General features: G+C 40.3%; 2 protein-coding genes across 3 annotated transcripts in view; one reads left to right on the forward strand and one right to left on the reverse strand.

Annotated features, from left to right (window-relative positions):
* The window catches only part of nt5c2b (5'-nucleotidase, cytosolic IIb), a 29,987-nt gene extending 23,368 nt beyond the window's left edge, over window positions 1–6,619 (reverse strand). The window contains exons 1-2 of one of the 2 annotated variants that reach the window (XM_034688456.1): window positions 6,386–6,619; window positions 4,678–4,797 (exon numbers count right to left, since the gene is read on the reverse strand). In XM_034688456.1, the coding sequence (XP_034544347.1) occupies window positions 4,678–4,778 (101 nt within the window). In that variant the 5' untranslated portion in view covers window positions 4,779–4,797; window positions 6,386–6,619. The remainder of the gene's footprint in view (window positions 1–4,677; window positions 4,798–6,385) is intronic. The other variant, XM_034688455.1, reaches the window with a different exon arrangement.
* A 4,151-nt stretch (window positions 6,620–10,770) lies between these two features.
* inab (internexin neuronal intermediate filament protein, alpha b) lies at window positions 10,771–15,637 on the forward strand. The gene is made up of 3 exons (XM_034688462.1): window positions 10,771–12,055; window positions 12,563–12,687; window positions 12,815–15,637. Exons 1-3 carry the CDS (start codon window positions 11,006–11,008, stop codon window positions 13,083–13,085), a joined length of 1,446 nt encoding a protein of 481 aa, XP_034544353.1. The 5' UTR covers window positions 10,771–11,005; the 3' UTR covers window positions 13,086–15,637.
* Window positions 15,638–27,975: the final 12,338 nt, after the last annotated feature.

Below are 27,975 nucleotides of genomic sequence, written 5' to 3' on the forward strand. Positions count from 1 at the left end.
TTGTTGAGAGCTTGTTTATTTTTGTTACAGTCATATTAAGAGCAATTTTTCTCATCACTGGTGTTTTTTTATTGATGTTTTAAAATGTGTATGTTTTTATCTGTGACTGGAAAATCCAATTCAGGGAAAGTGGAAAAAATTAACACTACAGCTAAGGTCACCAGACATGAAATAATCGGAATTACAGGAACAGGAAGAACATAAATAAATCTGAATAAATACAGTTTTGCATTCTACATTATCATACAACACTGACCACTTTCTAAATGAAATATTTCAACTCTTACTAAAAGTAGCGTCCTGCGATTACAGAGTAGTGTGGCACTAGAATCGAAGGTTTTATAACAAGATCTAAGAATTATTAAGAAACACTTAAAAGTCAGCAGGAGGTCAAACCTGAGGACGTGAAACAAAAGTCTAAATCTGGGGACAAATAAAAGCCAGCAGACTTCTGGAAATGAACCTTCTAGGAAACAGACCGCCTGTGCTGACTCATAAATCAGTCTGCAGACCGAGGGTCCGCGGTGCCCACAGTGATAGACAGTGTTTACATAGCCTGGCTGACACAGCTTCAACAGAACAGACAGACACACACTGCTAGCTTAACTGTGACTGCTGGCACAGACCCACACAGCTTATCTCCTACATCAGTGATTCAAGTCAATGTGTAGCTGTGCTCCTGGACATTTCCACACGAGTCAATATCTATCATGCTCTAGTAAGATGTGAATCAAGGAAAGACGAAAAAAAAAAGGGAATGTCAAAACAACGACACGTCAGATATTTAACTAGGAAAGCAATCTGATACACAAACACAGAAGCGACAACTACTGTCGGTAATCTGTGACCTCGCATCCTGACTAATATCTTAATTAGCTGTTAAATACCTGGAAGCAGATCCATAGTGAACAAGTTCCCATTTAGATCTTAGTCCAACAGACGACTGGCGATGCATTCTGCGCGAAATTAAACCTCAGTTTGACTGTGACCTGCTCTCGCAGCACAGGGCAGCACTGGCCCACAAACAATGCCCCCACCCCTCTCTCTCTTTGCTTTCTTGCCATTCAGACGTTTTCTGACTTGTTGCAAAAATGATTGTGGCCATTCCGCGTCATTCTCTGTTGTTGTGTGCTCTCAGTTAGGGTTGTTGTTGTGCGGCATGATGTTTGCGGGCCTTCAAAGACATCCAGAACAATCACAAGTCAGGTAGAATCAAGCAAGCCCCGACCCAGAGCCACAGCTGATAACCACACAGAGATTTATTCAGTGTAAACACCATGCCAGTTTCTCTAATGGTATCATTTATCATACAAGGATGCACCTTATGGAGCCATTACTTTAAAATGTCATTACTTGTAAAGGGATAAAACAGGGTTGATTTTGTAGAAGTCATTTTTAATTTATCAGAGGAAGGCTTGGAGTATGTATTTGGGTAAGTATGTAAAGGTAAATTGATCAAATCAGAGGAAATTAAAGAAGTAAAATTACTCAAGTCAGCAAGAATAAGCAATCAATTATGGGCAAATAATAATCTCACAGTTTAGGTCAGATGATCTGAGAAAAACAAAGAAAAAGTTCAGATGGTTGACTTCAACTTTCAGAAAGTCAACCTTTCATTCTAAATCATTTAAAGCTATCAGTTCAGTGGTACAAATATCAACATTTCGTGATTAGTCATGCTAATTTATGTAGGTGTCCAGTGGCTTATGAAATGCAGATAACCGTGGCCTAATTCTGTTTCCAAAGTTGTCCCCAGCAATCAAAACAAAGTACCCCTTCATTGTCAGCAAAGCATAGTGAAGCTAAGCCTTTCCCAGCACAGGATTAAAATCAAAGTCTTTTGTATTTTGTTGTGCTGCTCTCATTTCCCATGCCATCCATTACCCAACCATAGCAGGGGGTATAGTAGAAGCCAGCTACAACTGATAAGGAAGATCATGCCGCTCCTAAATCAACAGTATTGACAATGGGTGGGTGGCGGTGTGGGGGGGGGCTGGTTTACTTGAGTCAACCTCAACTTTGGTCCCTCTGACAAGTTGCAACACTAATGCTTCAAATAGCACCACACCTTCAACAGAATCCCTGCACAACTTTGACTTTATCGGAGCACAGCTGTGCATCAGCGGGCCAGATTTTTTTCCACTGCTCTCTAATCTTATGAAGACAGTGACTCCACTCTCTGTGATAGAGAGTTTATCTGTGCCGGGCAGAGACGTCAGTCCCCTGCTATGCGAGACACAGCTCGCTATCAGGCTGCATTGCTGAAGCTGAGCTCTTACTTTGGAGGAAGAGTCTTTGGTCTTTCAGGGAGATAAACAGAAGGTCACCTTTCATGTCTCCCTAATTTGAACTTTTCTAAACTTAATGTAAAAAAAACTACTGTCCCAACTATCTTGTGCAACCTCTCTGTATCTTTTTGCTCTTTGCATGTATGATTAATGCATTTATCTTTCTGGAGAGGGCGGGGGAGGTAGAGGAGATCATGGCTTGGGTGACTTATGTCAGCACAGCACACACAGCTAACAGAAGAGAGACAGTTTCACAAACCCTGTGAGCGTTGCATATTACATAAGGGTGTGAAAGAGCAGCAGTGCCCAGTGGATATGCATGTCTTAGGTTGAGTTAAACATTGAACAGCGACAAACGTTTTATTGCTTTAACAAGGAAAACCCTCATCTAACATCGGCCTCTCTGCGAGTACAGCCACAGGGCGTCTCTGGTCATAGGTTACAGTAACAATGACGGTGTTTATGGTGAGACTTTGCTGTTGTGCTGGTGCATTAAGAGTGAGGGGTTGATATAATCAAATTGATCTGAAGTAAATTTTGAGGGCTTCTTTGGCCTTTAAGTTGACTACAAGTGTTGGATTCGAGCGTTCACTCCCATGACCTCAACAGCCTGGTGACATTTTGCCAGGAGGCAGGGCGGAATTTTTCATAACAGCCTGAAAACCCCACCCAACACACAGAGGACTGTGTGTTCAATCTGAGGCAGCAAAGCCAGCTTTCTCTGCCAGGTCAAGATCACATAGGTTTGTCATCATGACAGAGCACAGTGAGGGTTCTGCTGAAGTCAGTGACACAAAGTATGAGATGTAAAGAAGCAGAGTCAGGGACAAAACTGATTGTAACCTTACTGATCAGAGCTGGTAAACACCAAGATATATACATACAACCTTCACTTACCTATGTGCAAGTTTTATGATTGTTTTCAACATTTCACTTTTTTAAAATGTCAATAAAGTAGAGACACAGTGAAGGAGAAACATTAAAAGTTCAGCTGAAAACAATCTGTTTAAAGCTGAGCAGCAGTCCCATAATTGATTTCATGACTCGTATCATTTCAGTGAAACGAACACTACAAGCTTCTGTTTCACCAAAGTCTGAGCAATCCCTACTGAGGATTGCAAATTCTAGGAAAGCAGCAATGATTTCACTTGAAGTATTGTCACTATGAGGAAATGTACTACTTAAAAACATGCTGCTCAGTGCTGCTTAGACTGATGATTAGCAGAGGACTTGGAGCCATTAAAGACTGTGTACTCTGCAGTCGTTAATCTGTTAACCACTGTTTGAGCACACAATAGCAGTTTCTCTGATGGTTACTAACCATCGGTTTAAACGCCAGTGAGAGTAAAGAAGAAGTGGATGGACAGCAGGGCTAGCAGCATGAAGAAAGTACTCACATTTTCATTTTATCAAGTGATACACTTCATGCCCTTCGGTTACTGGTTCCTTAATCTAGGCCTCACATCACAACATTAGGTCTGGTATTCTACACTACCAGTCATGACTTTGAATACCTTCTCATTCAATGTTTTTTATTTATTTTAATTATTGTCAACATTGTAGATTAATACTGAAGGCATCAAAACTATGAAATAATATGGTGTTACCATAATCTGGATTACAACAGTAGTCAAATAGGGTTATCTATTGTGTACTAACCCTACCTCTGAACAACACAACTGATGGTCTCAAACACATTAAGAAGGCAAGTCATTCTACAAATGAACTCTTGACACGGCTCATGTTAATTAGAAACCATTCCAGGAGACCACTTCATGAAGCAGACTGAGAGAATACCAGGAGTGTGCAAAGCTGTCATGAAGGAAAAAGGGGGCTACTTTACAGAATCTAAAATATAAAACATATTCTGCTTTGTTTCACACTTTTTTGTTCATTAAATAATTCCATACATGTTCTTTCATAGTTTTGATGTCTTCAGTATTAATCTACAGTGTTTACAATAATTAAAATAAAAACAAACCCTTGAATGAGAAGGTGTTTCCAGACTTTTGACTGGTAGCGTAAATTCAAGTATTTTTGAGGTTTTAGTCTAGGCTGTCTTGCAAAAATGTGACTCACTGAAATCTGAGTTTTGTGCGACCCTTCTTTGTTGTTCTGCATTCTTTATATTTCATGGCTTCAGATCTAGCATTTGTTGCAATGCATGGACATAACAAAGGCATTTTTGCTGTGACAAATGTTCTGAGTGTTTGTAATTATTCAACTTCCTTCAGAGTTTACGTCTTGGCAACACATCAGTTGGGTAACAGAGGGGTAACATTTTTTGTTCTGGCTGCTCAGTTTACACCATAAAAAGCTCAGGTGTCCCATCTGGAAGTCGTTTTGGATGAACAGAAATGCACATAGTACCCCCACATGTGTTTCTTACCTGTGGTATGCCTCTCTTCTGTATTTCTTCATTGCCAGGCCGTCCATGTTTGCAGGCATGTCTGCATAGTTCTGCAGTCTGTCGCTCCATGAAGTTGTCATTTTCAAAACCGTTCAGAGTCTGGAGAGATGGAGAGGAACACATCATGAGAAGTCAACTTCTTTCTCATGCAATCCCAGACAAAACCCCAAATTCAGTGTTTTTATTTCAATAATAGATTATAAATCATTAATGACAGTGTGGTGTGGTAATGTTGATTCTAAAATCATGTTCAGCAGTCATTCTCTTGTCAGCAGGGACGAGATTAACTGGATGATAAACTTAGACACATCCTGACTGTATTTAGTTACAACTATTTGGATATGTTTGTGCTGTGACAGTAAAGAGAGGAGGTAAACAGTGTTAAGTAACATCACAAACAATAAATCAATGAGGGTAAATCAATAAGGGACTTTCCCGTGGTGCTCCCAAACACCGAGCATGCTGGGTGAGCAGACGACGAGGCAGGATAAACACACGTAAGTCGTCAGATCACCAGATCTACTGTTCAATTATTAAGAGCAAACACTGTACACAGCCTAGAGAAAACAATCATCTGCTCTACAGACACAGTCAACCAGCAGAGCCCAAAACATGACAGCTGAGAATATTTTGCATTGGCGGCTGTGTTGACATAAAATGAAGTCTTGCAAGTTACACAAACACACAAGCTAAGACCAAAAAGAAGAAAAATCTGTGACTTGGCTGATGAAGCTCAGTCTTTAAGCCTAGTCTTGGCCTTTTCTGTTAAATGGTCAGAGTTGTGTGTTTTTTCTTCCCCCCTGTGCTGACACTAGAGAGGCTCGGATACAGGAAGGAAAAGCAGGAGGTCAGCTTTCTTCTTCTTGTTGCCAGCTGAAATGCAAATGAGACTCAGACACGGGGGAGAGAAGAACTGTCAACAGAGCCACTGACACTGCAGCAGAGTCTAAGAACACTGTCTTCCGTGTTGACTTTACAGCTTTATAGGAAAAATGTACTCTACTGTGTTTGGTTTGCACATATTGTGTAGTGTTGCACTAAAGCATGAATCTGCTCTGTGGATTAATGCATCACCGAATAAACCTGTTAGAAAGTCTATCTGATGCACTTTTCGCATTTTCTCTTTGTGACACCTCCTCAGCCCACACTTTCATGGCTCCTGGGTCTGATAGGTGATCTGGTTTTGCAAGAATCAAAGAAAAGCAGCACAATTGCTCTGCACACGGCAAGAGAACAGAGGCTGCACTGAAGTTGGAAGGGGCTTTGTTGCCTTGGGCTAGTCCGGAGAGAGGGGGTCGACGTTTATCACAACAGAGCTGCAGAAACATCCACTGTCACTCTGTCTCGGATGCTTTTTACGCATTACATTAACTAAAACATTACACAGGGCTTTTCCACGACGCCTGCTGTGTACACTGAGGATTAAGCTACAGCTGATGTAAAAGTATCTTTACAACTAGTGACTGTGCTAACCGTTGTTTGGGGTTACGCACAAGACAACGTCCTTTATGTGCGTAACTATACCAGCTAGCTCCTCCGACGCACAGCTCTTTCCTCTCACATCCATAAAAAACACAATAAGTTGTGCTCCGAGCGAGGCTAGCTGGCTTTGATACAACAACAAAAGCACCAAAGTACAAGGACAGATTTATCAGCTTTCATTTCTGACAGTCCTTACTGTACTCACCTCTCAGTTCCTGAATCAAACAACTGCACTGTCAGCTAGTCTGAGCATGCGCCGTGAGCCGTGTGAAACTCGGAGAAGTCGCTGGTGTGTTTTTCTTACAGAAAGCTGCAGCGAAAAGCGGTGATGTCTGCACTGTACAGCCAAGCAGCAGATGATTGTTCCTGCTCTGTTCTGCCTGCTCTTTGCTATCTCTCCCTGCTATACTGCCAGCTGTTGTTATGAGACGTCGAGGAGGCGGAGTCTCCTGCTGTCTGTCAGGAGGAGGCGGGACTAACTGTCGTCGTGGCACAGACACGTGATGCCTGAAGTTCTGCATCTGCTTTATACAGTCTATGATCTGTGATCTATGTCTGTGATCTGCTCACAGAGACGCACCTATAGGATGAATGGCAGGATGAATGGCATGCCTTGATCTTGTAACAAGGATTAATTCTCCTCTTTGGACACAAATACTGAAAAGAGCACCTATGTAACCTACTCAAGCTACAATAATGAGATGGTACTAGTTGCACATATTTGTTTAAACAGAAATATATTTCCTTTAAAGGTGCAGTGTGTACAATTTAGCAGAACAGACAGAAATTGAATATAACAATCATTAGTATGTTTAAGATAGGCAGTGGTGGACAAAGTACACAGCTTCATTACTTAGGTCAAAGGAGAGATACTCCAGGTCAAATATTACTCTAATACCAGTGAAAGTTGCTCTGTCAGATTATTACTTGAGTTAAATTCACAGAGAACTTGCTTTTGAAAATAGTTAAGTATTCAAAGTACTTTTTAAAATATATCTCTTAACGTTGTATTTTCACAAAGCATGAGTACAGTCAAGAATACATAGAAGTACAGTTGGTTACATTATGTTTATTTAGAAACCATTACTTGAAATCTCTGAAAACTATACCATGGAATGAAAACAGCAACTAAGTTATTCCAAGCACAGACACCTTAGTTTGAAATGTTGATCTGGAATGAAACAAACGTTGCGTAGCTCAACACCCTTTCTCAGGTTGGACAGTGAATGTTTGTATGTTTGGGCAGAGTGGGAAACAGGGAGAACATTTCAAACAATACGTATTCTTCATTTCAAAAACCTCTAACACGGGCTGAAGATATGGCCATGGGTGTTCCGGTGGAGAATTATAGACATCAGTATCACCTCTAAATGAACTGCATGATCTTTAATTAAAATGTGTGTTGTTTTGATGACCAAGAATGAGCCTTTTATACACTACCAGTCAAAGGTTTGGACACACCTTCTCATTTAATGTTTTTATTTATTTTAATTATTTTCAACATTGTAGATTAATACTGAAGACATCAAAACTATAAAATAATCTGGTTTTACCATAATATGGATTACAACAGTAGTCAAATAGGGCTATCCATTGTGTACTAACCCTACCTCTGAACAACACAACTGATGGTCTCAAACACATTAAGAAGGCAAGTCATTCGACAAATGAACTCTTGACAAGGCTCATGTTAATTAGAAACCATTCCAGGAGACCACTTCATGAAGCAGACTGAGAGAATACCAAGAGTGTGCAAAGCTGTCATGAAGGAAAAAGGGGGCTACTTTACAGAATCTAAAATATAAAACATATTCTGCTTTGTTTAACACTTTGTTGTTCATTCAATAATTCTATATATGTTCTTTCATAGTTTTGATGTCTTCAGTATTAATCTACAGTGTTTACAATAATTTAAATAAATACAAACCCTTAATTAGAAGGTGTTTCCAAACTTTTGACTGGTAGTGTATTTACATAAGGAGCGGGTCTCCTTCCGTGGAGGCCACCATCTTGCTCTGCAAGATTTCTACAGTAAGCACAGAATGAACAAACTACACACCATGCACTTTTTTTTGTAAAGATTACTTGATAAAGGAAGGATCATACTTATCATGCATCACAGGAGCAATACTGTTATGTATTCCCGTTTCTATGCACTGTACCTTTGAAACATAGCATTAAGGGAGGACAGGTTTAAAATGGGAAAATTGGACAGTTGAAGGTTAACACACAAAGAAAGGATGATATAATATATGTTACATTTACATCTGTGTGGATGCAGATTCATCTGAGCCATCAGTGGCTGCAGAAGTCATCAGCTCCCTTTTCAGAAGCAACAGAATAGTGCAGAAATACTTCTTCATATAGTGGCTCTATTATGGAATGCTATATGAGTAAAGTTTGATAAGCACCCTTGATTGACACGAGTGAAACTGGTTTATTCCCGTGTATTCCAACCCGGGGAAAGGGCTGAGTTTCATTTAAGGAGCTATGAGAAGATTAATGGTGACAAAGACAAGAGACAAGTTCTGTGAAATGCATTTGCATTATTCTCTTTAATCTTTGCCTTGTGGTAAAACAGAAACCTAAACAATTGAGTGACCAATGGCTAATTAGTGACAAAGTGAAAGCTCTACAGTATTTCTTTAAAGAGATTAAAAGTGTAAAGCTATTGTTTTAATTTTTAATGAAAACTCTTAATCCAAAAATGAATCTGTAAAATGTGAAGTAAAAGCTTGTAGCAGACTTGAATTAAAAGGCAACATACAATGTATAGTCGATACAAAAATATAGTACACATGCACAGAGTTTGATTATTAGACCTACAAGGGCTTCTTTCTACTTCTGTTTCTTAAAGTGTGACATTTGGCTATTTGGAAAATGTCTCAGTGTCTGATATAAAACAACAACTGTAGCTTGAAGTGTTGACTGATTGTCAGTAAGACTATGTTCGCATTCAAGAGATTATATTTTCATTCTCCTCTCTCATTGTCCAAATTTAAGAGGACTACAAAAAGAGTCACAAGTCTGTTAAACCTTTTGAAAATAAACAACTAATAAAACAGAAAAGATTTACATTGCTGGATTTTTTCTGTAATTTGACTTTAATCTGCCTTTACTTTCAAAAGTACTCTGACTTTGAAATTTCGTCTCAGAATGCAGACTTCATCAAACACAGTTAGAAGTTTTACAAACAAAAATTGAAGTGAGAATTCTGAGAATAAAGTCAGAACTTAAAAGAAATTGCTTGTGGCCTTTATCCCCTTTCGTAACACTCCCATAAATAATGTATTTTTTAAGGGGATGCAGAAATAAAATCAGTTCCTGAAAGAAGAAGAATTGTACTTCCCCTTCAATCGTTTTCATTTTGGACAGAGCTTCATGTACTTTGTGGTTTCTTTTTCAGCATGCTTCTTACATTGTCAGCATGACAAAATGAGATTCTCCTTTTGTATTTCATTGCAATGTTTACAAACCTTTTAATATTTGAGCACACATTTTGAGCGAAAGAAGAAAAAAAAGGAAGAGAAGAGAAGATCTTCAGGATGTTTCAGAAGCATCTCTTTGGCTCAGGTTTGATCATTTTACATGAACCGTGCACCTCCTTAGGTCAACAGTGTCAGCAGAGACACTCTGCTGGCACCTGAACAAGATGAGAGACCTGTGCCAAAGCTCTATGGTGCTGCATGTGTGGATGAGTTCGATGGTGATTTGTCTCCTTTAAAAAAACAAACTGATATCACTCATCTATATGTTCAAGTTATTCACTTATCAATTCATCTGAGAATAAAACATCCAGAAGTTCATCATCCTTTCTTCGTTTACTATTAAACATTAACTCAGTATGAAGGGATCACATTCTTCATGTATTTAAAATGCTTGAGTTTTCTTGCTGTGTTCTGCAAATTGACAACAGGGGGCAGCAAATACCTGAGTGTGAAGCTGTGGTTAAAGACATCGAAGAAAACTTAATATACACCAAACTAATGAATATCAACTTTAAATTTACAATTAAACTTAAATTAAATGGCCTCAAGCTTGTTCTACTATTAAATCAAACTTACACATGAACCTCACAGGCAAACCGGGGACATAAATGTCTCTTTTTCCACCGAAAAATTGACAATTATCCTTCATTAAAAACTATGCACTTTTGTCAGCAGGTGCACAAATTAAAAAGTTTGAAGCTCATGACTTTTGGGAATAATTGTAGATGTGGAGGATGTTTGATGAACAGTCACTTTAATGATTTAGAGGAACTTAATAATGTAAGTTGACAGCTACCACCAGTTTCAACGATGCAAAAAACTACTAATAAAAGTATAAAGTTAAGTGCACAGTCATCATTCTGCCTATAATCTCCATTGTGCACTTGTACAACTGATGTGAACTTAGATTTAGAGAAGAATATCTTTTTTAATAATTTTTACAGCTTTCAAACTCCATATTCTGTCTTGATCTCGTGTTGATGTCTAAATCTTTCACATTGGAAGGTATGTTTTGATATTATTGTAAAGTTTAAGTTCACTCACACGCGGTTAAACACTGACGCATCAGCACTGCGCCAAGGAGGACAGCTCCATCTGCTCCACACAAAGGAGAGCGTCAACTGCGCACATCCTGACTAACCCCACTTTAAACTAATAATGAGCTCTGGAGTTTCATATGAAGAAATATGATTTCTTTGACTCTCATACACTCTGGACGCGGCGACCTGACGTGATGAGTCCGGATGCTACCAGCCGGCATTAATTAGTGATTGGGTTGCTCCCCCTATATAAAGGAGGCGCGCCCACTGCGCTGCTCTGTCTCCATACCAGCCAACATGAGCTACGGATCTGAAGTATTTTCCTCCTCTTCCTACAGGAAGATTTTCGGGGATTCTCCTCGTTATGCCTCCTCTCCATCCCGGAGTGGGATGAGCATGTCCTCCCGAGGAGGTTACCGGTCCTCCTCTGCATCCCGGAGCTCCGCAGCACCCATGGGCTCCTACAACAGAAAGTCTGGTGGCCGCGCCTTCTCGGCGATGCCGCTCGAGACCTTCGACCTGACCCAGAGCAGCGCTCTCAACAATGAGTTTAAAATCGTCCGCACCAATGAGAAGGAACAAATGCAGGGTCTCAACGACCGCTTTGCAATGTTCATCGAGAAAGTGCGCAACTTGGAGCAGCACAACAAAGTGCTGGAGACTGAGCTGACCACGCTGCGCCAGAGGCAGACCGAACCGTCCCGCCTGGCCGAGCTTTACCAGCAGGAGATCCGTGAACTGCGCTCCCAGCTGGATGAGGTGAACGGGGAGAAGTCCCAACTCCTCATCGAGAGGGATGGTATCGACGAAGACCTGCAGAAGCTCCGCGGAAAGTACGAAGAGGAGTTCCATGCTCGGGAGGAGGCGGAGGCCACCCTCAAGGCTTTCAAGAAAGACGTGGATGATGCCACCATGGTGCGCCTAGACCTGGAGAAGAAGGTGGAATCCCTGCTGGACGAGATAAACTTCCTCAGAAAGGTGCACGAGGAGGAGGTGGCTGAGCTGATGGACATGATCCAGGCCGCGCAGGTGTCTGTTGAGATGGAGGTGTCCAAGCCGGATCTCACCTCAGCTCTCAAGGAGATCCGAGGCCAGTACGAGTCCATGGCGTCCAAGAACCTGCAGTCCGCCGAGGAGTGGTACAAGACAAAGTTCGCCGACCTGTCCGATCAGGCCACCAGGAGTAACGAGGCCATCCGCGCCAGCAGGGAGGAGATGAACGAGTTCAGGAGGCAGCTGCAGTCCAAGACCATCGAGATAGAGAGTCTGAGGGGAACCAACGAGTCTCTAGAAAAGCAGCTGCGGGAGATGGAGGACAGGCACAATGGGGAGATTGGAAACTACCAGGTAATCACAATTAACGACTTTCTGAAATGATCAGAGGAAACGAGTAAATTATAGCACAACAAAAGTTTGCTTTCAAACGGATAAAGTGTATAGATGTTTTTCTTATTAGGAGTGAATGTTAGCTTATGATAATTTCAGGAGCAGCTGCTGTGGATGGGGCTCTGTCCGTGGTGCTGAAACTCTCTCCCCTGGGAGCGCGCACTCAGCAGCTGCATCTGACAACGCCCACTTAGAGTAAATGCTCGAAATAAGTCGCTTTATACCGCTGCTGTGTTGGATTCGGCACCCTTTATTGAGAATATGTACTCTGGACAAACATTTCAACCAATTTTGTTAACAATAGACTCTAATATTCAGACGATGCACTTGTTAAGAAAAGCACAGACCAGAGTCTTTGTTTGGATGGTAGGTATTTTTTTTATTGGTCACGGACAATAATTTGTAATACTTGGGGAAAATATCGTTAAATCTGTCCTACTTTGCCTTTTCTGATTTTCTTTTCTTTAGGACAGCATGGCAGAGCTGGAGAACGAGCTGAGGTCCACTAAGAGTGAGATGGCTCGTCATCTGAGGGAGTACCAGGATCTACTGAATGTCAAGATGGCACTAGATATTGAAATTGCAGCTTACAGGTATACTCCCCTTTTAAAATGTAGTAAATTTTATATTTCTGATAACCCAATTGATATTCTGCTACACAGAAGTCAAAAAGCAGCATTGATCCTTTCTTAACCCATCCGTCCATCATCTTTTCTGTAGGAAATTGCTTGAAGGGGAGGAGACCCGCATTGGGACTGGAATTTCCTATCCCGGCACCTCCATGAGCGCCAGCATGGGGCAAAGCTACAACTACCAGACCCGTATCTACGGCAGCTCTGGCAAGAGCTCCAAGAAGGATGAAGAGCTGAACCAAAGCAAGTCAGGTGCCAAGGTCTCCCAGCGTGAAGTGTACGAGGAGACAGTGATCACCACCAAGAAGACGGAGAAGCAGCAGGACCCCAGCGACATCCCCACCAATCAGAAAAACTAAGAATCTACTGTAAGCCTGTTTTTCACCCCCCTGAAGTTTCCCTCAACCCCACAAACCCAGACCTTTCTTCTTCTCCCATTTTAAAACAAACCCTGAGCCTTCACTCAAAGCACCTGAGGGGATCTCTGAAGAATCTCCTTCTAATTAAGGCATAGTTAGATCATCGTGGTTTCTTTGTGAACTATTGTTCTGTATACCCACAGGTGATTTGAGTGCAGGGTTTAGATGTTTGTTGTACATGGGTTTATTCCTCCTCCATCCCCCTTTGTCCCCCACGTGTCCCCCAAAGGAAATCCATTACAACTTATGTAACCATCACTCAATACGACAGCACAAATCATCTGCTCTCTCTCTCCTTCTCTCCCCCATCACAATCTCAACATCTGACAATAACAAGCACTAAGGTAGCATCTCTTACAGGAGTGATATATAATCAACTGGTTTTTCACACTTTGGACAACTGTTACATCATTAAGTGATACTAAAACACAGTAGATAACATCTCTGATAAATCACCACCACCACAAGCTGTGAGGTACTCTCAACACATTCCATTGGAAGCATGTCGGTACATTTAAAGAACAAAAGATTGAAAAGCTGCTTTTAGTAAGATGTCTCTTACAAAAACAAAAATGATTCTGACAGTGAAGTGAGGAAGCACACAGTCTACAGATGTAGGAAACCTGCCAAAGTAAACAATGCTATATCAGAGGCATTACTTCAAGCATCTTTACTACTAAAGGAGTTGATTAGCAAACTTCTTGACTCTCTTCTTGCACAATTTTTTCTGATCCGTGGTTTGGCTTAAGCCTGGTCCACTCTGCATGACAGTTTGGAGTGGATAAAAATCAATCAAGTACTGACTCCTTTTAAACTTCCCACTGTAGCTATTTAAATGAGATTTGAAACAAATGACGACTAATGTATTAATGGAGTGTAATATGCATGGTATGTGTAGATGTCATGCTTGCACGGAATCCATCCATTGCTATTTCGACACAAATTTGTTGTTTGTTTGGGGTTAAAAGTCGGCTCATGCCTTCCTTTTAACCTTCTACCATGCTGAGCATCATCATGCACCGCGCCGATTTATAACTGTAATAGAGTGCTTGTTAGCCTGTAGGCCTGAGTTTAGACTACTGTTATAAATGGTAATGTAGGATGTGAAGTAGGTAGCCTATAGATCTCTGCAAAGGACATGCAAGGGAAAGATCATTGTCAAAGCACTTAAATAAGAATGTGAAGCTACCTTATTTGGTAATGATTGGAGCGTTTGGACAATAAGGGATACAGGGAAAGGGAAAAGTGAAGAAAGAAGGAAAAATGCAGCAAATGCAACAACAAAAAAGAAAGTTTGCTTTAGAAATATTCCAGTCATTAGAAGACTGACTATGCTTTAGCACAAATGTACAAGATTCTGTATGATCTGTTTGGTTTAGCCTAACGTACGCGTCTATAACACCATTCCCTATGTGCCATTGATGATGCTTTTTGAGCCCCAGAATCCATACCATATCACTCCGCCAGAGGAAAACCAATACCACCTACACTCACAAAACAACACAGAGTCAGTCAGAACCTGGCAGACACAGATGTGTTAGAAACCACTTGACCTCTTTCTTTGTAACTGTGGCCATGACTGGATCAAATGTCTGTTGTAGTATGACCTCACCACTAGATATCCTTCAGTATAAGAAACTTATAGTTCTTTTTCTGCTTGTGCACTGCCAACTTTAACACAGCTTTCTTCTTCTCCTGCTGCTAGTGCAGGCGTTCCTCGCCCCGACAAACTGCACTCACACTGAAAACAAAAAAACACTGATTGTAACACAGACTGTTCTAGATCAAGTTCATGTTGTTTTACCTGAGGCTTGAGATAAGCATCTTAGTACTGTAGTGAGTGTGTTTGGAGCTCTACACAGTGGCCTATCATAACTGGAAGAACTTTTGAGGCAGCAAAACTGAAAGCTGGGCATTTTGCTGAACAGATCACTGATTTCCAGTGTAAAGCAGAAGAAAAACTCAGATGGACAAGAACTTACAAATACAAGCTGCATTTTATAGTATACAGATATAACAATGGTTGAATGGTTGATGGTTGCAAATGTCAAGCCTTTGTCTTTCCACTGTAAACCAAAATAGTTAAACTTGGTGTCTGAGAAAAAATGTCACTACAACTTCTGCAGCACTGCCAAACCTTTCTAGGTGCACATGCAACACTACTTCATAGAAAAAGAAAGTATTTTCTGGCAATACAGTTCGCCACCAATCCAAAAACCAACAATCAAGATTTAGCCATAGAGCAAAAACTGTAGGAAGTAAAATGCCTTAAAACACCAGCAGCTTTTATCTGGCCATGTGTGTGATGTGTATGATTCTGTCCAGTGGGGCGTTAAATCATTTTCTCTCTACTAGCGTTTATTAGAATGACCATGATTACAGAAGCTTAGGGATTGAATGTAGGTGACATGCTATTCTCTTTACTGCTACTATGTCTTATGCATTGCTGTATGACACCATATCAATAAAGACTTGACATTAATGAGGCTGCACATGATTTCATTGTGTGATTTTTTGATTTATAACACTCACTTTCTTAGAACAGGACAACCATACGGGGTGGTGCAGGATGCTAAACTTAAAACACGTTATGTGCTACAGTACTTATACATACTCCATATTTGATTGGTGTTAATTGAAGATTAATATTAATGGGTTCAGGTAACAAAGCACAATCACTCCAGCACTTTACCTGCAAGTGCAATCTGGAGGTACTTATACTCCTTGTGCACATCTTTACAGAGGAAAATAACTTTACTTGATTTTGCTGATGTCTTCGGTTTGTCTTTGCAGACTCAAAGTAGTGTTACAATATTAATCAATATAACAAAATGTTTACAACAGATCAACTAGGATGTAATTTTATAAATTATAAGCCTTTATTAATCTCATGGGGATTATTCAGAGGCTACCCAGCAGTATGTACAATCATTCAAGACCTTACATGTTGCCTAGTGTAGTAACATGCACAAAATAATGAAGCCATACTAAATAATAAATTAATGTAATATGAAATTTTACTGAAATTTGGCCTACTGAGGTCTGTGTACTTTTACTTGTGGCGCATATTTTAATGCTAATACCTGTATATTTATGTCATTTAAATTTATACTGCTATAGCTTTTACTTCTGAGTATTCCTGCACTGTGCTACCTCTACGTAAACATTGATGTAAGCAGTAGCAGAAACAATAATTTATATATTAACCTGTATGGTTCAATGTTAAGTACCAATGTAATGATATAAATATTCCTCAAGCATGTGATCTAGCTGTGAGAAAATCATTTTTCACTTTGATTTATTTGTAAAAGTATTACTTTGGACCAATACAGACCAGAAGAGAAGCAATGTCACCTTGACCTTGATGTCTTGGTGTCTTTGCTCCTCAGGGCCACAGTGCAGATGTGCATGAACAAGATGTGATGGATTACCTGCCGCTGTACAGGATGTTGATCTTTGTACCCTGTTTGTGCCCTGCACACTTACACACATACTTAAATACACACATAGTCCTAGACCTTAGGACCTTGGACCCTCTTGGTTATCTCTGATTAGCCCATCTCTCTCCAGCCCACCAACTGGGTGGGACAGGCTCAGTGGTGGGTGCGTGTGTGACGCAGGTTGCAGGTCTTCAAAGATTTATACCCCTGCAATGCTGCTGAGTAGAAGGTGTGGTGAGAGCCATCCAGTGAAATGCCATCGTAAAAGCCCTGTTATACAACAGCCCACCCTTGTTCTGCTCAAACTTGAAGAGTGCTTCAACTTTCTATTTTCAGACCCACCATGAGCCCCTCCCCCCCGCCCCTGCCCCTTCTTTATGGCCAATAAATATATGCAAGACTATTATGAGGCTATTAAAAAATGCCTACTGTGTATGACTGTTACTGTGTATAGTTGTATAACATATTGGCTCCTATAGGAAACTAAGATTAATTTTGAATTTGCAAGATGGTTGAGAGCTATTAGATGATGTTTGGGCTCCAGTCCCAATGCAATCAGCATATTTTACACTTCACTGATTTCTCAAGTGTGTCATCCTGAAATTATTGCACCGATTGCCTTTGAACATTCACAGTGTTAGTAAAACCTTTGTTTTTATGCTGAAGAAAAGCTGTGAACAAACTGAGTCAGAGCAGATTGAATTAACAAACTTGCTATGTAGATTTCTCACATCTCACTAACACCCATCTCCACCTCGAAATTTCACCTGTTTTTTTTAAAGGTTGGAAAATGTTCTGACTTCATCACAAATATATATGAGGTAACTTGATTAAACTTTTCATTGAATCTGTAATAAGGTTATTGAGAGGGAATACAACTGGATTAGATCATTTGAGATACTGGATTTCCCTACACAGTACCCGTTTTTACATTCAAAGCAAATCTCAAAGTGATAAAGAAAGCATAAAAAGCTAGAAGCTACTGACAAAAACAAGGAAAGGGTGATCCCAAGTCCAGGCAGGGGAACAGGGCTGACTGTATTTTCCATCCACACTGTGTCTTGTAAGTCCCAAAAGAAGCAATTTAATAAGAAATAAATATTTGTAGTGTTGAGTTGTAATAAAAGTAAATGTAACACTCATAATAGGGCAAACTGGTGGGGATTAAAACTAGGCCCTGTGTCAAAACCTCATTATAATGATCAAACAGAGAGAATAAGAAAGACAGGCCTGCCTCTTATATAAGCCTGATTCAAATTAAGGCCTGGTACCTTTTGTAGTTGAAGTGAATAAAGGGTACAGTAAGAACTGTGTAAGGAAACATGGTATTCTCTGAATTTTGGGATCCCATGTAAAAAAAAATCCAGCCCAGTTGATTTTACAGTGTTTGGATGCACACTGAGTTTGTAGTGATTGGCTGATCACAGGGGTTTGAGAGGTAAACAAATACCATCTGTAGGTGCACACTCTTAACTGTCATTCTTTCCTTTCCATGTCCTTCCCTCTGCTATCTCTTGGGATGAAGGGGGCTGGGCTGAGAAACTGGCATGTTTTATGTCCTGCCTGGTAATAAGTGTCTGTGCAGGGCTCTGATGGTGGTGGAAATTAGAATCAGGATGTGGAGGCAGGGGACCATGGCTGTAAATTTCATCTGCTTGTCAGCATCTCTGGATCAAAGCCATCCCTCTTACTTGGACTGAGGCTTCAGCTCTGCAGACATCAAACTGTGAACCAAGACAAATGTCACACTAACGGATTTCAGAAAGAGCAGAAAGATGCTTCGCCCTAACCACGGAAAAAAGGAACCTAATCTTTGTCCAAGGATCTTTGAGTGTTAAAGTATGTTGGGGCAGAGAGTGAGATGCTTTACAGATGAATTATGACTGGAAAAGATTCTTGAAAGCACACATATATGTTCTTGTCAGTTTGATGGTGAAGCATCTGAATGGGTTACACATGTTTCATCTTAGGTGAAAAATCTGGCTTGATTTAATAGGTATTATTACTAGACTTTTTAAATATAGCTACAAAGAAAAAAGAGAGTAGGTTTGGACAAATTGGAGAAAGAAAATAATTTTTTTTTAAATGAATTTAAGAGTTCAGTCAGAGGCTGAGCTGCCCTATAACTAACAGGCACAACCCGGTTAACATGATCAGTGTAAATACTACCAGCTAGTTTACAGTTAACCTCTTTAAAGTTGATGCCTTGGCTGTTTAAGTCAAATAACCAGATAAAAACACACTTACAGGTACTCTTTTTGGTTCACCTTACTGAGATGAACACAAGGAGAGAGTCTCTGATGATGACTATTCTAACCTAGCTAAAAAAGGAGACAGTTAGCTTCTGCCAAAATTTGAAAAACAGGAAGTAAACAGTTTCTGACAAAATAAGACAAAAAATCACCTTCCAATATGTGAAGAATAGTTATTATCTATGGCAATGCAAACATATCACAATCAAAAATGATTTAACTAGGGTTTTGTTTTAGGTTGACAAGCTACGCCTCAGACAAGACATTTGCTACACACTGTCTTTCACTCCTGGAAAATAAAAAAATGTCTAATCTAACTGCCAAAAATAGTTCTTGTCTCAGACCAGCTAGCTGCCACATTACTGCTTCCATTTAGGCTAAACTTGTCCCTGCAGCTTTTACAGAACTATTACTGTTATTGAGCAAGCTAGTTTTCCCAAAATATTTGACATATTTTCAGACAGGAAACGATTTGTCAATGCTTTGTTGGCATTATTCTGCCAGAGGACTCTATGACAGATGGTTATGCATATTTCATTCTTTGTACCTGTTAGGAAAGTGTTAATTTCTGCTGGCGTTGCCTTGGAATCTGTTGCTAGCATCCTGCTGAGCTTTAGCTGCCTTGGGGAATTACTGCTGGCAGAGAGACAGACTTGGCTCTCGTTCAGACAGACAGAGAGGTCTGGAGAGGGCATACGTACAGAAAACAGTCAGCCAATTATATAAGGTTGCAGTAACAGATGGGACACATAGAGGATAGTAGATTTATCATATCCAAAATAATGAGCAGTAGTCGATACAGTAAAACTGGATGAGGCTCAAACCTCATGGGGAAGCAACAACTGAGAATAATTTGTTGACAGGCAGAAACAATAGTAATAAATAGTGTGCTTAGTGCAAGGTTATCAATTCACTCCATCTCCTCGCCTGGTACAAAGTGCTGAATCATTTCAAGCTAGGCCCTGTGTGTGACGTGGTGTTCTCTCTGTTAACCAAACCAGCTCTCTTTTTTCTCCTCTGTGCTAATAATAGCAGAGACAGAGAGGGCAGAGCCAGACGTGCAGACAGACAGACCAAAGGCAATGTTTCTCCCTGAACGAAGATGGAGATCTTAGTACTATTCTTGACCTTTGTATGAGCTTCTGTGATAATTGATGAAGTGGTATTGCAGGTATTCAACCTGTTAGCACTTTGCTATAAAAAAAAAAAAAAAGATTGGGCATGGTAACTATTGTTCTATATATACTTTTATTATTGTCAGCCTTTATTTGATGGTATAAACTAGTTTAATTGACTTAATTTAGTCTATGAGAGCTAAAAGTTTTTCTCAATCTTTGCTATTAGGCCATAGATTGCGTTACATTACATTCAAATTACACACACAACATAAAGCTCTTGAAGAGACACCTTAATTTGTCCTTTCTATCCCTCTGGCAAACTAAGTACCCAAATAACTCTAACTTGTTGTGTATGCAAAGCCTAGATACATCAGTAAAGAAATTTTCCAATAGCAAAAATGTTGTGGTGATTGCAACATGTTTTAGGCCTTTAAGTTGGCATTTTTGGAAGTTGTTTTCTTTTCTTCACCTTCACACCTGCACCAAATTACTGAAATCACCACCTGCATTAAAGCCCTGCTGTGAAGTTTCTCCAGTGTCAGATTATTCCCGCATCTGATGTGGTATTTCGGCCCGTTCTCTCCTGAATTTCAATTATTCGAGCTTTCCAGCTTTGTGTGTTTTTACCACTGGCTAACTCTGCTGTCCTCCATTCTCCCAGTGCCTCCACGAGCCCCCAGTGCTACTGCCCAATTGCTGCCAAACTGCCACACTCTCTTCCTGGATTCACTCACCAGCCTCCTCCTCAAGTCTCCAGCCTTCACCTCTCCTCATGCCTTGGACCCTGGATCCCTTCCCTCCACCCTTTTTTCCCCTTCAATAAATTCACTTAATTGCTTCATCGGCCTCCGGTTGTGCTTTTGGGTCCAGACTTAAACACCTGTTTTTTTCTAACTGTAACAAATGTTGTTAGTTTGCAGAAATGTTGCTTCATCAATTAAATAAATAAAGAAATTTTGTCATAGCTGTTAATAACCTATAAACCTCCAAACCTATTTTCTTTTCTGTTGTTGTAAGAAATCAATTGCAGGTATCTAGGTCTCTATGCTGACCTTGCTAAATGGTGTCAAGTAACAGAGCGTTTCACTCCTCAATAAGCAGACTGACAGAAAATAACCCATAAAACAGATCTCACAAAGGGAAATTAAGGCTGAAATCTCATTCTATCCAAAGGTGTGCTAAAGTGTGATTTATTACTTCCTCTACTTCTTAATCAGATTAATACAATCCTTGGTTATACATGGAAACGTCTTATTAAATGTTAAATAGAAGGTATTTTTAGATTGTAGCTGGCTGCATCAGAAACCAGAGAAGGAGAAAGGAGCACCAAAATCTGATGTGTGCATCACAAGCAGCAGAACTGCCTCTCTGCAGACTGCCATCAATGCTGCAGAAGATCCTCTGCAGGCATAAAGCTCCACTTTAGGGATGATTCTGGTGAAGATGAAAATGCCTCTCAGAAATTTAAACCACTCTGGAATATTTTAGAAAAGATTGAGTCTGTTCTGCTCTTTAAGTATTCTGTCAGAAGTCAGCCTGGAGATGTAATGGGATTCTCAGTTTCAATTTTTACATGAGGAAAAGTCTGTCAGGAATTAAAAAATGCCTCATTTTTCAGTAACGCAACAGATGATGTAGATTTCCTGAAAATGTATCTATCACCAAGTTATGAGTGTGTTTATCTCCAGACTTGAATCATTTCAGTCAGTTTTGCATCTTTAACTGTAACTCTCTGTTAACCTGCTCAGTCACTGGCTTGTCTGAGAAGTGATGTTAGGTCAGAGGGGACTCATTATTTGGAGGAGACCAGAGAGGGGGAAAAAACAAGTTTGACCCGCAGGGATGTGTCCTTAAAGGAACCATGTGTTACAGTTTGCAACCACAAACAGTATTAACGACGTTATGTGGACTCAAACCAACAATATGATATCCATTTAGATTTTGACATTGTGCTTTATAAGTAATACAAAGCTGAGTCTTCTAAAGGCTCAAGGAGACATATTTTACACGGACAGTGCCGCTTCAAGATCATTTTTGACATCTATATTTTTTAAAAGATCAGCAGGTTGGAAAAATTACAGTAAATATTATAGTTTTTCTGTCTGCACAATCTCATGTATAAGTTCCTGTCATGTGCAGAAATCTTAATACAGATGAAGACAACTCAAAAGTGCACATACAAACTGAGACAGCATTTTCTAGACAGATTGTCCATCTACAGTACACAGTGTACCACTGTGCTCTAAAATGTTCCCTCAGTTCTTTGGGGGCGTGTAAGAGGTGTGTGCTGTTGCTGCCTAATCCATAATAGAGCAGCTGAGTCCATCCGGGGGCTTTTTATTCAACATCCAGCCCGCAGACCATGACACAGCGTTTTCAGAGAGAGAACAAATTGAAAATGCAGGGCTAAAATGCCACACAGTTGAAATCATCCTCCTGTTGAGAGGAAATTTCTTCAAGTTCTTATTAAAACTTGTAACTATGAGAGTGATGGGTGTGTTAAAAGGAATAATTAATAATCAGGAACGCAAAGCTTTAAAAGCTAGTTATACATCTGATTTAGATGATTCTGTTTCAAGGACAGTGTTAAGAGCTTCATGTCAGAGCTCCATGCAGCCTGATAAGATAAAAGATTACATGAAAGACAAGCTTTTCGTTTTGATTTTATTCAAGGCTTCTTCTTTCTTTGTTCCTTTTCCTCTGTGCTAAAATATTCACATGACTTCATCACAGCCTGGCTGTTGAAAATCAGCTACTGGAGAGTCAGCTCAGAGATTAGCAGTAATGTGATAACGCAAATACTTTCTACATCAAGTTGCAGTTTTTTTCCCTCTGATATTTTTAAGCTAAACGATAATCACAAAATAATATTAATTGACCTTTGGTTGCATTTTTATGGAATGGTTTGGTTGTGTGATTGTGATCATTACTGTCTTCTGCTGCTGAACAGGTGTGACACTGTGAAAGACCAGACATTAATACTAATATCCTCATCAGCCTTATAGGAGTTTGATCCTCTTGGTGCTTCTAAAATTGCACTAAACTGCATTTTATTAAAGCCATTAACCAAATAACATTCATCACATTAAAGAGTAACCAGCACCGTATGCCTGCACTAGATTTAAAGTTAGTTACTCTGCCACATGCACATGTTACAAAACATGAAGGTCACTTTTGACAAAGTAGAGTGACAGAGGTAACAAGGAGGGTGTCAAAAAGCTACAGGGGCTGAATTAAGGTTGTCGTACCTGTGTCACATTTCTGGAGTATAAATTAATCCGGAAGTGATTCCATTACCAGCCACGAGCTGTTTGGCAAGAGATGACAAAAAAGATGGCAGCAGTTTACAAAAGTAAGTTGTGCAGCAGCTGGTCAGCTAAATGTAGCATGAATACTAAAACAAGTACACCTTTTCGACCGAGGCAGTTCCAGGGCCGGTTTGGAGCCAGCGCTTAATTGAGAACTGTTTTTCATGTTTCGACTGCGAGTGAACCGGCTCCTGGCTGGGAAAACCGGTTCCAGAGCAGCTCCAAAACACATCAAAAACAGCAGATCAAAAACACAAACCCAGCGTGTTTCTACGATTGTCCTGTAGCGGAAAAAAAAAAAAGACTAATGGATTCCAAGGCAAAGCAGGGGTCGGCCGACGAGAAAAGCTGCCGTTGTCCGCCACCGTTGAAGTTGTGAGGGAAAGTTCACACTAGCGCTGCTGGGAAAAAATGGTCACGTAAATCTGACGTCATGACGTGCCTCTTCCAGTCTCGAGCGGGCACAAAAAACAAACGGGTGCCGTGATGGTTTGCGAGTTCAACCAGCTCTGAACCAGCACAAGTGCCAGCCCGGAAATACAACCCTGTTCCATTGGTCAAAAAGAGGTAGGCCTATAGGAAATGTGGATAGCCTCAGAAGCATCTCTAAGGCTCAGTGGTTAAAATATATATTTAATGTGTTCAATAGGCCTAGGTATAACACTGAAATGTAAAATAAGGTATTCTTTGCAAGAGTTAAAGCAGGACTATTTTTTTCCCACTGTTATCAAGGCTAATTTAAGCAAGCCTTTACAGCACGTCTGTGTTGCGTCTGCAAATAGTGCTTTTCTGATGGAAAAGTGAAGTGCTGAAAAAATTCCCAGTAGTATGTACACTTAAATCAAGATGAGTGCTCGGGTTGCAGTCTCTCAAAACAAGCCTAATCAAGTGGCAGACTTGGCCCCATCAGCAGTTAACTGTAGCCTAGCTTGCATGCTGTTTCTCCGGGCACTTTCTCATTGAAGGGGCCAAGCTGACCGCCATCCATTGTGGCTAGTACAAGTATTAGTGTCATGTAACTCAAACAACTCTGCTTCAATAAAACTTGAATATCCCTTTAAGTGCTATAGTCGATCTTCAATACATACTATATTATATTTTGACTCCAAAACAATGTATGTGTTCAGAGACACAAGGGGCTATGATGGTGACTGTATTAACTGCATTTACATATCCAGTAGACAAAAGCAGAGAGGACCAAACAGAAGTAATAGCCTTCAGGGGTAAAAGTAAGGAGACCAAAGTAATGACGATCAAGATGCTAAAACACACATACAGGGGCAGGGAACTGAGGAGCAAGGGACAACGTTTTATGGCTTCCGAATTTACGACATACATATTTCTTATTATCATTTGACTCAGCAGTAATAAAAATATATTAAATAGTGTTAATCTGCAGGGCTGTTCCCAGGCACAGATTGTTGTTTAACAACTCTCTCTAAGCCTCTAATACTTGAGTTTAGGATGGCATGTTTATCTTCCAGGATTAGTGTGCACCTTGAAAAAGTCCTTCATTAAATTGTGTGTGTGATATTTTAAATGTTCTCTCAGACTTGTTGGTTAAAATATTTTAGATTTCCCAAAATTAGCAAAACACACATGTAGCCTTGATGAGATGAATCACTTCAAGTGTTTCCTTCTCGGGCATGAGGGATTATCTTAGCTGAGACAATTAGTTGTTTCTTTTTTTAGATTTTTGTCTTCATTTTAAGTTTCTAGGAAGATTCAACTCCACAAACTTATCATCTTTAAGTGCCCCTCTCCTCTTGATTCACACTGAGAGAGATACGGCTGTGTGACTCATACATTTCACTGCCTCACCAGACCTGAGGATGTAAGGACTGGAAAAGGACAGACAAAGCCCTGCAGGCTGTCAGGCTGGAGGGATAAAGATTGCCTGCCCTCCAGAGGCCAACTTATTGACAACCTCTCCTGCTGAACACAGTATCCAGTCCTCAAACATCCAGGGCTCCACGAAGCAGCTGGGGCACACGTAGGAGGGGTAAGGGTCCACACTCACCCCTCACCCATTCCCTCCTCTTTCAAAGACTGGTGAATCATGTACCTTGTGAGAAACAAAGGCGGGATGTTGTTTCTCTGCTGCTGCAAGCTGACATACAACTAATTACCATTCAGCACTGATCAATCACTGTGAGCGATTGATTAAAGATCTTAGATGTACACAGAGGTATGCAGTAATCTGTAAAACACCTTTTATAACATTTGTTGTCTCTGTTTGATATTTTTTTGTTGTCCATCATTATGTTTTCATAAATCCTTTTTCCCTTTTTTTTTGTTTTGTTGCAACAAATACTCATACTCTTAAGAGAAACTTTCATCAGGTCAGATTCTGTTCAGCTGTATTCACTCATGCATAGAATCTACTGGAAACTTCCTGAAATTCTCAGAGCTCACGATAGAGATGACCCTGAACCTGTCTGAACTGGAGTCAGAGAATGCAAATCTTGAAGTCCAACCAACTGTACGGGGTGCAGCCCAAGAAGATAAATGTTCATCTTTTCTGTATATCAGGGCTCATTCCTTCTGGAACTTCAGCTGAGCACATGCTTTACCTGGACCAGAATAAACCATGTTGACTTTAGACCGATCTCTCTTCTGTCCTTCTGTCCAGGATGGATAAAACATCCAAGGTTGAAGAAGGAGAATAATTTTTAGGTACAGCAAAGATTTCTGCACATCTGTCTGTTTCAACCAAGCAGCAACCTCTGGTCTAAAAATATGAGTCCAATGTGGAAGTGCTAAAAACTGCAGTTCATCGAGGATCTGCTTGAAGCTGGCTCTGGGAGTACCGGAAACCACATACACACCAATTCAAAAAAGCCGATCTCTCCAGCATTAAAAACATGTTTACAGCCTGGTACAAAAACGAGTGTAGTCTGGAAAGTTCATTTCTGGATCGGCACACTGTACGGGGGGGTGAATTTTTTTCCCAAAGATATTAAGATTAAGAGTTCTCCATTATGAGAGGCACAGCTGACTTGATTGACAGGCGGGAACAGTGTAGCTGTTGGCGAGTAGGTTCAAAGCCCGCCTCTTTACGTCACACTCGCTCGACAGCAGTTGGGTTGAGTTCAACATTTCCAATATGGCTGCCGGCGACGATTGGCCTCCAAACAGCGCTTCAGAAGCAGATGGGTGACGTCACGGATACTACGTCCATTATTTATACAGTATATGGTTTCAAGATAGCATTGTTATTAATGTAGAAACTGTTATCCTAGTGTGAGTCTCTGTCGCTTCATCCACCATCACATTGTAAGCATTACATGGTGGCTCACAGCATGCTTTTGACGTCATACGACACCTCTTGATACATCTTCTTCCAGACTGGTGACCTCTTCATCTGAAACGGAAGATGTCATGCTGTGAGTGACATATGTGAACAAAGGCATAGCCCCTGAAAAATTCTAAAATGTTGCGCATGTGTTACAGAGGCATAAGAAAATCTCTCAGGGAACGTGGCAGTCCATCAAAATGCAAAATAAACTGTGTGCTGGTGGAGGCAGGAAGGTCATTCCTGTATGAACACGTCCTCTTCATAAAGAAAATGACAAATGTAATTTTTCTTGACACATGATTTACACACAGTGTCCAAAGAGTGGAAGTTCAAGAAAACTAATCATCTGATGTCGTCAATGCTGCTCTAAAGAGAAGGTAGTCATTATGCAAATGGGTCAGTGGGTTTCTTGATGCATGAAATGTCCAATAAATTATATATTTAAGGTATTTTGCATAAATGAGTAACACAAGTTAAAACTATCAGTCATAATTTTGTTTTCTATCTTTCTGTCTCTATCTGTCCCTTTCTTGTTGCGAGTAAAATGAGAAGAGTGGTGTCTATATTCAAAATGAACTCCCTTCAAGAAAAGCTAATAAGTGCATTAATATGCTCTTGAATTCCTGTGTAATTCTGTTTCTCATGTTTCTTCCTTCCCACATATTTGGACCTTTACTTAAATTCATTCATTCTGATCCAAGAGCAATAAAGTAATGTTTCTATTAACCAGTTATTGTGAGTTGTAAATGCTTTATAAGGCAAACATGACAGAAAAATTGCATCATTTTATGGTTTAAATTGTTCATTGTTGGTTTTGCTGTAATGGAGCTCCCAGATTTTATTGCCTCCTTACAGCTGCACACATCTTCAGCCTTAACCCACTGAAGGTGATAATGTCTTTGTATGTGATGTGTGGAGAGTGGGTGGTGCTAAAGTATCGAACCGCACCGTCATCACCTTCCTCCCCTGTGCCTGTTGGAGGAGATATATCTATTTCAACCTTCAAGCTCCAAGACATGACATTAAGATTAGTGATGGACTGCGGCTCAGTGTTTTCCTGGGAGTGCGGCGTTCAGAGTAACCTAAGAGTCATGGGTGAGAGCAACGTAATTACAAGACATCATTCAAGATTGTAAAGCGGTAATGGATGACTTTATGGGGTTATGATTTTTTAAGATTGTCGTTCCATGGAGAGGAAATGACCGTCTCAAGTTATCCGAGTAATTGTTCTCTAAATAACATCTGAGGCATTTATGGGAACATGTCACTCTAATGTCTGCTTTCATTAATGAGATGTCATCATGAATCTAAGACATTGCCTAACTGAGCAACAGGAGCCTTCTCACAGAAGTTGTTAACACATTAATTCAATTTGGTTGGCAGTGTTACAGACGAGCTTTAAAAAAGGTGTTTG

The sequence above is a fragment of the Notolabrus celidotus genome, chromosome 7, assembly GCF_009762535.1.
Source record: "Notolabrus celidotus isolate fNotCel1 chromosome 7, fNotCel1.pri, whole genome shotgun sequence".
Classification (NCBI taxonomy): Eukaryota; Metazoa; Chordata; class Actinopteri; order Labriformes; family Labridae; genus Notolabrus; species Notolabrus celidotus.